We start from the raw sequence: 11,163 nt of genomic DNA on the forward strand, positions 1-11,163 counted from the left end.
CAATGCAACCCAAAGAGAACCAACTTCAGCAAAAAAGTTCCAAATGTGTTTCATAACAGCAACCCCGTTCCATTCTCCAGCCCTTCTTAGTACCAATTCACACCTTCCTTTTTTGGAGTACACAATTGCTTCCAGGAGACTTTTTAAAAGTTGGCACACACATGCTCTTTTTGAAGGTATTTTTTTTTTCAATTTTTTTTATTTGGAAAATTTAATGGATGCCCAAGTATTGGTTTATGAAATATTTTTAAAAATTTTTATAGGAAAAGAAAAATAAAATTGACTTTTTAACAGCTTTTTTTTTTTTTTTATAAAAGTGATTTTTTTTTTTTTTTTTTTCAGATTGTCCATTAACAAATGCCCTAATGGTACTCATTAACTAAACTTTTTTTCTCCAATGATGCGTACTTATTATTGTACCAGACTATCAAAGTCAATAGTTCAAGCATTTGTAAGAAACCTTGTCAAGACAAACGTTTATGTTCAAGATATTGCACAATCGATATTGTAATGTTTTTTGTCCAATGGAAAAGCATTGCAATTTCCAAAATGTTATGAATAGCAATTTTTTTCAAACATGTTTCCATGTTCAGAACTGCTTTTAAAGTCATTTAGGATATCTTAATGTTATTATTTGTTAATTTGTTAGCATGCATACAACGACCCCTATGCACAGCATTGTGCAGTTAAGATTGATTCCAGAGGTTCATTCACTTATCTTTTGATTCTTTTCATTAGTATAGCCGCCCATGTGCATGTTCAATTCATCATTTTTTTTTCTTGGTCACTATTGCCTCAGCATTTTAATGTTTCTCAAGCTTTAATACAACTTGTCTGTTCAATTGTATGTCTCTTTGACTAGACAGTCACTATGTTCCTCAATCCGTGTAAATTTGTTAAACACAACTAGGCGGTTTAGGAAGTTGTTCTATCAAATGAATAATTAATTCCTATTCACTTGTGTAATAGGCTGGTAGCTTTTAATTAGTAACACTAAACACTACAATTTTGGTATAAAAAAAAGGTTAATATCTGAAACTTTAAACAAATCAAAACCAACGTTTTGGCTTTCACATACATATACAGTTTTGTCTTAGCATGGGAGTTCACAAGGCCGCAAAAAGGTTGGTGTTGCAACTTGCAACAACATTGTCTCACCCATGTTTGGAGCTTAAGCTATTTGAAAATTTGTGTCTTAGGAATTTTGGTTATTTTATCACTGAAAAACATGAGAGTTCTGAAACTCATTAGTACCTTATTTGTGGAGACTATATAGATTGCTTATGTCTAATTAACTCCGTCTTTCTTTTTCAAAATTTCAAGGTTTCATTAGCATTGATTGTGGCAGCAATGAAGATTACATTGATGAGGATACCAAAATCCCTTACATATCAGATAAAGGATTGATAGACACTGGAATAGTTAAGACAATATCCTCTGATTCACCTGCAAATCTTCAACGGTATGCCAAGAACTTGAGAAGTTTTCCCCAAGGAACAAGGAATTGTTACACCCTGAGACCAGAGCAAGGCAAAAACAATAATTATTTGATCAGGGCAACATTCGTTTATGGGAATTACGATGGTGAAAACCAGATACCGGTATTCGACCTACATCTTGGGGTTAATGAATGGACAACAGTGAATTTAACAAATGCTGGTCCAAATGGTTTCTATTATGACGTTATTCATGTCCCCTTGACGGATTACATAGATGTGTGTCTAATAAACACTAGCCGTGGGGTACCCTTCATTACAGCATTGGAACTGCGGCATTTGGAAAATTCCATTTATCAAACTCAAGGCAGGGCACTTACAAAAATACTGGGATATGACATTGGCAGGAACAGTTCTAACTTAAACGTCAGGTGAATCTTTTATACCTTCCTGAGCTAGAAACAAATTAATTCAACAATTTTCTGGATCTCATATTTGATTTCATGTTCATTTATCTTTTATTTTTACAACCGAACTTTTCTCTATCACTGAATATTCATCTTCAATGGCATGGCTAGAACTTAATCCATTGCATGTGAAGAAAATTATTGAACTTATTCCATTCCATAGGAAAAAAAATTATTGCATGCCTTTCATTTTACGATAACTTTTACATCACTTAGGATTATCACATTTCTGTTATATGTTCTCAAACTTATATGTCAAGAAAAGTGAGCTCTCCCCCCCTGATGCATTTTGTAAATTTTCCAGGGTGACGGTATTTTAAGTTTCTAGTTATTTTTTTCATGTTCATAAACTACAAAAGCACTTGAATGCCTACTTACATAAATAATATATGAGGTTGTTCTATTACCATCCAACAAAAACATGATCTCTCTTTTTCTCCCTCACATTAGGTATCCAAATGATGTCTATGATCGCGTTTGGAATCCTACATTATTTAATTGGATCCCAATTACCACAAACTCAACCATTTATAGCGAGAGCAGTGAGAATCCTTATGATTTACCAGATGTTGTATTGAAGACTGCTGCCAAAACACAGAACTCTAGCATTCCCTTAAGCTTATACTGGAGTCCGCCAGATTCTCTTTCAAAATGCTATGTTTACTTTCACTTTGCTGAGATTGAGAAGCTTGAAGCTGGCCAGCAGAGGGAATTAAAAATTAATTTGAATGGCGAGCGCTACCTGACAGAATCTGTCAAACTGGATTATCTAAAACCACATACCATAGTCCAAAATAATCCGCCAATTAGTGGAGAGCGGATTCACTTTTCTATATCTGCAGTTGAGGGAACTAAGCTTCCTCCAATTCTCAATGCTGTTGAGATATTTGTGTTGAAAGAGCTCCCAAATAAAACAACTGCCGTCGATGATGGTATGTTTTCTTCTCATTTCTAACTTCCTTGCAAGGATTATGATCAGTTTGCTGCTAACTTATATGAACAAGAGATGCTTCATCTGCTGATACAATAAGACTTTAGAATATTAGTGATGGTCCTTTTGATAATTAAGAAGAGGGAACCTTTTCTAAATGGAACGTGCTAAACAAAGGAAGGCTTGATATATAGCTTTCCTGCATCAAGAAGAGTTTTCCATATGAGCCTTTATTCACTGCCATAATAGAAAATGAAAGTTTTTAGTGTAGTAGTTTAAGTTGACTTTGTATTACGAATTCACCTGACTTTCATTCCCATTTTCTTTTTGAATAAAAAAAAAAATTATAGTTGAAGCTATCACAGACATCAAGAAACTTTACAATGTGACTAGAAACTGGCAAGGCGATCCATGTGTCCCAAGTGGATACTCTTGGGATGGTTTGAACTGCAGTGGTGACAATCATCCAAGGATCATCACACTGTAAGTGCACTTCCAAAACATCAAAACTTTTGTTGACTAATGCTGTGATATTTCAATCAATATGTCATCTTATAGGAAAAACTCCACCTTAACTTGGAGGATCACATAAAATGGACCCTGATATTAACTGATATGAAAATATGATGCATCATTTTAGAACATTTGACAGTGGAACAAACTCCTTTCATATGCAATAAAAATAAAAATTTGTGTCATGCCTTCTGATATTTGATTGAATTTATTTAATTTTTACGGAATGTTCAAACACAGAACCTCTCCAAAAATGAGAAATATTTTTTTGAAATGTAAATTATCTTTCAAACAAAGGCAACAATTCTTCCTTCTTTCTTAATGACAAGCAGGAACTTGAGCTCAAGCAATTTGACAGGGGAGATTGCAACTCCGTTCTCCAATCTCAAGGCAATGCAGTCCTTGTGAGTCTTAATTTGAATTGTGATTGATGTTTAACATTCAGTTACTATAAAATAGTACCAGCTAGACACCAGCAGGTCAAGCAACTCTATCTGCTAGGTAGAGATTACCAATTGGCAGATGGATGATGGATCCCTTAATTACCAACGGCATCAATGCTTGGAAAGTGTACTTTTGGGATTTAATGCCAGGAATTTTTAATTGAAAAATGCTATATGCAAGTCCTGCAGTTTCATATCAAGTTTTCGAAAGAAAATAATTTTTTAGCTTAGCATATGTGGATATGTTATTCTCAAAATCTTGCTAACTCCAGTTTCAGGGATTTATCATATAATGACTTAACTGGGCCACTACCAGAATTTTTGTCAGAAATGCCAAATTTGAACACACTGTAAGTTGCTGAGCTTTGATCTTGGTATTGTAAACATAACTTTTGGGGAAGGAAATTGAGGTGATCTGCATAACAATATCTTTGCAGTAATGTAAGTGGGAACAACCTCACAGGTTCAGTTCCTGAGGCTCTTCTGCAGAAGTTTAGGGATGGGAAATTGGCCTTGAGGTTTGCTTATCTTCCTTTCTCCAATATTTTAATGTACTTAATAATTCTAATTTAATTTTGCCACTTACCTGTGTTTAAGATCTTTTCCCTTAATAAATGCTTTTTATACAGCCAAAACTAGATTAAAAAAAAAAAAAAGTAAATGTTGTTCACTAATATGCACAATAGATGTCATTTATGTTTTAAACATCAATTTGTATTGCATGATTACTGCACTATCTATCCATGTAGATTATGTTTAAAGACTTACTTACCGTGGCTTATTACCTTGATGCATTTTATGCAAGTGTTGGCGAAAATTCAGATCTTTGTCTGTCAGTTCCATGCAAGAGAAAGAAGAAAAAGGAGGTTGCTGTTCCAATTGTTGCATCATCTATGGCAGCAGTCCTGGTCCTTCTGTTCATCTTTAGTGCTTTGATTATCTATAGAAGGAAAAGAAAAGGAGGTACTTCTTTCTTTATTTTCTGCTTGTGTAATCATTATCACTTTTCACCGAAGTGAGGTCGTTTACAAGAGATGTATCACCCAATCCCAGCTAGTCCTATGTTTCCTTCGATACACCAAAGCCTTTAAGAAATTTATGAAAGATAATTATAGAAATTGAAGAAAATAATGCGAACACCTAATTAGATTTCACCCGTGGCCATTGTGGCCAATTACATAATCAAGAGTCAAGACAGTAAATTATGCAATTGATCAACAATTTTGAATACATCCATGGACCATTCAACATATGAGCAAGTGATAAATGCACTCATTCTCTTCATGCAATTCTTGGGTATGAATCCCGCTTGAGTAATGTTTCAGTTGTCCTGTACCTTACTTTATGGTATAAGTGGGATGTATTTTTCTCAGGATTGGCATCCTGGGACTGTAGTGGTACCCTTTTTGCTCGACCAAAGACAAAATATTAATAACAGTAATAATTACATCCGTGGGAAAGTTGGGGAGCTTTCAGTACTCATGTAAGATCTCCAGATACACAAAAATGCAGTCACAACTCCTCCAAGTTCCTATATATGCTTCGACACACCAGGTCCATACCTATAGTCACCTAGCATTGCCAAAAAATTAAATAGGTAAATGACAATCCAACTACTGTGCCACAGAATCTGAGATTATCAACCGTAGTCTTCATGGAGTTCACTGTTCTATAGAATTGAAAATATTATTACCCTCTATACACCAAAACCATGTCATCCCAATTCCCAAGCCCCTGCTGTTTTGTTAAAGAACCTGTTCCAGTCATCTTCAATTCATGATATTCAGAATGATAAAGCCAGCAAACTTAGGGAGATCACTTCATACAATCTTGAGCCCATGCTGACCTTATAAAATTGGACAACTCATCCTGAAGTGAAAAATATAGAGCATGCAATCTAGGACTTCCTTTAGCTTTATCTGTAGAAGGCTAAAATGTCGCTGCAGATGGATTAATTCGGTGGCCCAAGCCCATGAGTTTATTAGCATTTACTGTCTGGGATAGTAGACTCTGGATTTAACCTTCAACATACTGTGTGAGATGAAATCTGTTTGAGGACACAAACATGAGGGATTTAGAACATAAACTATACATATTCCCCCACATCCCTCAAAACATTTTTTAATAGGCAAATTACAACTTACCCACTTATGATTTGGTCGAAATTTAAGTTGCTTACCTGTGGGTTAAAATTTGACACTTTATCCACCTGAAATTAGCCCAGTTAGATTTTCATAACCCATGGGTTAAATCACAAGTAGGCAACTTAAATTTCAGTCAAACCATAGGTAAGAAGGTTGTAATTTGCCCTTTTTTAATAAATTGTGCATGTTACAATTGTGAAAATCTTCCTTGTTGTAGATATGGTTACCAAATCCAACATCAAATCAAAGAATCAACAGTATAGCTACTCAGAAGTTGTGAGCATAACTAATAACTTTAGAACCATCATTGGAGGAGGAGGATTTGGAAAAGTGTACCTTGGCAAACTGAAAGATGAAACTCAAGTTGCTGTTAAGTTGCTCTCTACTTCTTCAAACCAAGGCTATAAGGAATTTCGAGCAGAGGTTAGATTGGACATTGCAGCCGATCTTTTCATCTACTTGAGTATTTAATTTTAAATAGAAACTGTGATTATATCATGCAGCTAAAAGTTTTTCATCCAATTAAATTGTTGAATTGGTTTGAAATACAGGCACAACTTTTAATGATAGTTCATCATAAAAACTTGGTTTCTCTTGTTGGATACTGTGATGAAGGTGCAAAAAAGGCACTCATATATGAGTATATGGCTAATGGCAATCTGCTCCAGCATTTATCAGGTATTTAGTTATTTACTGGTTACCTTTTGTGTCCAAAGGCTCTTTATCATATGACCCTTTATAAGTTATTTCTGTCAAATCAAAAGCAAGATTTAGTATAGGGCAAGGCTTGGATAGAGCACCATAACTGCATTTAGTTGGCTTTGAGTAAGACCAGGGCACCTTACAGGTGCAGCTCATGCCAGGTAAGTGTCAAGTATTTCCCACTGGGCAGTCCCATTTTGCCTGCTATTATCATGCAACACAACAACCACGACCTATGAAACTGTAACCAAGTCTTGCCCCTTAGAGGCCCAGCTAATCTTTTCATGATACACTGATTCAAAACAAAAGACCAACCAAAAAGGGGACGGTAGGGTGCCAACTAGCCAATCTAATCTTCATATAACTGAAGTGCTATTGCTATTTCATACAATTAGGATTAGCTTATTAGGAATGTTTAGTTTGACTAACAGCATACAAATTTTATTAATCTTCTTTACACAATAGGGAAATCAGAGCTAATTTTTATAACAGCCTAGCTAAAAGATAAATTGATATGTTTTGGTTGCAGTGACGAACACAAATGTATTAACTTGGAACGAGAGAATTCATATTGCAGTGGATGCAGCGCATGGTTTGCAAACAAATCGATTACATGATTATTCATCTACTATATATATATATATATATATATATCTTTTTTAATTTGAAATGGTTTGCAATGGTTTTCTAATGGAGTTGCAGGGTTGGAGTATCTACATAATGGTTGCAAGCCACCTATAATCCATAGAGATTTGAAGCCTTCCAACATTTTATTAAATGAACACATGCAAGCCAAGATAGCTGATTTTGGGCTGTCTAGAGCGTTTGCAACTGAGAATGACTCTCATGTGTCAAGTCGCCCAGCTGGTACATTAGGATACGTTGATCCTGAGTAAGTGTTTGCTGATTTGATATGCATGTTTTAAAAAAAAAAAAAAAATTGAAGCAAGAGTGTATTTAACATTTCAAGTATCATGTATATATGTTTAAATGAAATCTGTACATAATAAGGATCACATCATTGAATTTAAAGTTCCCTATGCATTTAAAACCTATCAAATTTATGGATTTCGTTTAATAGCACAAAATTTGTGAAATTTTGCGGTTTTTAATTACATACTATTATAATTTCGATGCTTGGCTCATATTCTACACCAGTGGAAGTTGTCAAAAGCATAAGAGTGCCAACAATTATTATTTAATGGTCCATTTGAATTGAGGGAGAGGGAAAGGAAGTAGAGTAGAGTAGAGTAGAGTAGATTTAGCACAAAATTAGCTTATTTTTAGCCAACTTTACTCTACTCTCTCTCCTTCCTCCCTCCATCCAAACAAGCAATAAGATTCAAGCAATTAACCATTTAATTGCCAAGTACAACTAGGATATAATGGAAGTAATTACTAGAAAAATTACATCAACTTACAAGTTTCTAGCATTGATCTATCCACTTGTGTTTTACATGCAGATTTCAATCATCTGGAAACTTTAATAAGAAAAGCGATGTCTATAGTTTTGGGATTATTTTGTTTGAGCTAATCACTTGTCGTAGTGCAATAGTACGAGGTCCTATGAGAAACAGTCACATACTTGACTGGGTTAATCCTTTGATTGAAAGGGGTGATGTTCAAAACATTATTGATCCAAGATTAGAAGGAGAATTCAATAGTACTTCTGCCTGGAAAGCTATGGAGATAGCCATGTCATGCATACCATCATATGCAATCCAAAGGCCAGACATGAGTTATGTGTTGGCAGAACTTAAAGAATGTTTAGCTCTGGATATGGCTCATGAAAGAACTCAAAGGATGGCAACTGAAGGCAATTTAACAACTTCAAACATTCCGTTTAAAATGGCCCATTTGAAGTATGAATCAGATATTGTGCCCCATAGTAGGTAGAATTTTATTTTTGGATATTTGATAGTTGAGGAGGGGGCATTAGAACTTGAACATTTTCGTTGAAAAAATTAGAAAGTATCAATTGAGTTATAAAGCTTATGACCCATATTAGGTAATCATCAAATAAAAGACTAGTGGTCAGTTGTTCTTTGTATGCTATATGACAAGTTTGCATTAGTATTTGACGAACTTTCCCATATCCTTGTTTTGTCTCTTGTTCAATGAAAGTATCAGCGTGTATTATAACTTGTTTCATATATTTTCTAATGGACAAGTAAATTATAATTATGCATAATTTATATTCTGCATGTGCTTAAGGGTTTAGTTTTTTTAAGAAACATTGTTATGTAATAACAAGTTCATTATAATGCTCTAGAATGTCAACTACAGTGGCTCTGTATTTTTATCCAAGCCCAAAGTTTTTCGGTTTTTTTTTTTTTTTTTTTTTTTTTTTTTCTGTCTGTGAGGCCTGAGCCTGGACCATGCCCAGAGCACTTGATTACACTAAAGGTGCACCGATTGCAATAAAGGGGTCTTTGTCCCCATGGCTAGAGATGGACACAGCCTCCTCTTCCCTTTTTTTTTTTAATGCATTATCTTTATTCATAAATAATTTATTTATTTTTTTAAAAAAGCACAACATAGTCCCTAATGGTTCTAAGACTAGTACACAACTTGAATACCATTTTTTTTATTATATAAATATGATATAATTTCAATCATTATATGATTTTTTTTTTTTTATCATAAAACCCAAGACACTAATTAGTTTTTGAAATAAGTAAAGTTCAAATTCTAAATCCCTTATTTAAGAGAATAAAATTTATCAATTGAGTTAATTTGAATAATAATGCTATGAACACAGTTTTTACTTATAATAAAATTTCACATCTGCTAAGATAATAAACTGAGTCGTGGAAAAAGAGCAGTGAGTTCATGAATATCAATTGATTCCACATCATTCACTTAAAAAATGGTAGAACTTATTGTAAAAAAATGTCATCCCCACAACATTATTGTAACTTGAATGGATTCAACTCAAGGTAGAGCCCTATTGGGCTGGTGAACCTGTGGGCAGCCCATTTTATATTTGCCATTGTCACACAATTAGTAAATCGCAATCTCATTAATCAGACAACTTGTGGGTTGAAGTAAAGACTTGAGTTCAAAAGTGGTGATGAAGGGCCTCAAAAGTCTCAAAATAAAATGCGCAATGAAGGCTCTCAGAAGTGGAAAAGTGAAAAAGATTGTTGATAATCACGTAATTAAAATATAGGGTGAATTATAAAGTTCCTCCTTATTCTTTATACCATATTTTAATTTGATCATTAATCTTTCAATTATGTCAATTTGGTCCCTAACTTTTTGATACTGTGTCAAAATAGTCCCTACAGTTAAGCGATTGATAAAAAATGTTGACGTGATGTTATTAACAACCAAAATAAAAAATGATTTTTTTGCCATATAGACTTCCATTTGGATTGTCATATCAGCATCATAATTAAATTAAATATTAATCTTTCTCTGTAAAAAAAAAAATATTAGTCTTTCTTCCTCAATTTTTAAAGAAAAAGAAAAAATAATTAAAAATAATTTTTAATCTGCATTTTTTTCCTTTCAATTTCTTGGCATCCAAACTCAGTCTGAAATCAAATCCTACAAAAATCAACCCTTTCAAATTTCGTTTGAGTTGATGTAAATGTAACCTTCACATACGGAAATGAAAACATATTCAAACATTCACATTCATAATCAAACCCACAACTCTAAAAAAAAAAAAACCAGAGATCTTAAATTGATTTGAAATGAAAACACCAATTTAGGTGGTCGAATCCCAATCAAATCTATATAGCCAACTCAGTCTCCTCAAGCCAACTACGACCCATTTTGGAGTACCAGTGTACCACATACGGTGGTTGAAACCCCAAAACCTAGCAAGTTTCAAGGAAGCTTAAGATTCTTTTAAAACAAGTTACAACTCAATCATAGTCCAAGGTGAAATCGAGCATTCCATATGTGTCGGTCTCCAACGAGTCCGCCATGGGATGGGAGATCTAAAAGCTTCTCGGAAGGCGGTGGGAACCAATCTGGGTTTGGGTCGATATGAGAGTGAGAGAGAAAGAGAGAGATTTGGGTTTGGGTCCATTTGATCAGAGATCTAGCCCAGAACTTAGAGAGATTAATTGTCGAAAGTGATTCTAAAGCTTGCACAGAGGCTATTCAGGGGCTGGGTCAGAGTTATGCATTGATGAGGAGTTCAAGCTGGAGCTATATAGTTTGTAATCTAGCAAAGGCTGACGTTTTCTTACAGGAGATTTGCCATGGTTCTAACATGGGCTTCTCTTAAGTTCTCTGGTTCGTTAAAAGTTTTACATATTATCAAAAAAAAAAAAAAGTAAAGTAGTTTTTCTTTTTGGATTTTTTTGAACGTAGATGTTTGATTATCGAGAAAGTGCAGGAAAAATTAAAAGAAAGTATAAAGAATATGAAAAATTTTGGTTATTTTTGTTATTTGAATTTTTTTCATTTAAATACTGATGTGACATATTAAAATGTTAAATAAAATTTTAATTATCATTTTATTTTGGATGTGAGGTTGGTCACAATTTTTTTTTTTTTTTTTTTTTTTTA

The 11,163-nt window shown here is 34.0% G+C and overlaps 2 protein-coding genes across 2 annotated transcripts in view; both read left to right on the forward strand.

Moving 5' to 3' along the window:
- Positions 1–1,319: 1,319 nt before the first annotated feature.
- LOC112023754 (putative leucine-rich repeat receptor-like serine/threonine-protein kinase At2g19230) lies at positions 1,320–8,739 on the forward strand (the record flags this gene model as incomplete). Its single annotated transcript, XM_065765638.1, has 12 exons — positions 1,320–1,867; positions 2,354–2,835; positions 3,185–3,317; positions 3,680–3,751; positions 4,069–4,140; positions 4,228–4,308; positions 4,596–4,753; positions 6,152–6,357; positions 6,486–6,612; positions 7,166–7,228; positions 7,339–7,528; positions 8,100–8,739. Coding segments are annotated over 12 exons (2,565 nt in total), but the record flags the coding sequence as incomplete, so codon positions are not given.
- A 1,006-nt stretch (positions 8,740–9,745) lies between these two features.
- Positions 9,746–11,163, forward strand: part of LOC112023708 (GDSL esterase/lipase APG) — a 7,633-nt gene continuing 6,215 nt past the window's right edge. The window contains exon 1 of the mRNA XM_065765639.1: positions 9,746–9,793. Within this exon, the coding sequence (XP_065621711.1) occupies positions 9,746–9,793 (48 nt within the window). The remainder of the gene's footprint in view (positions 9,794–11,163) is intronic.

This window comes from Quercus suber, unplaced genomic scaffold (genome assembly GCF_002906115.3).
Source record: "Quercus suber isolate HL8 unplaced genomic scaffold, Cork oak 2.0 scaffold_645, whole genome shotgun sequence".
In the NCBI taxonomy this organism is placed as follows: Eukaryota; Viridiplantae; Streptophyta; class Magnoliopsida; order Fagales; family Fagaceae; genus Quercus; species Quercus suber.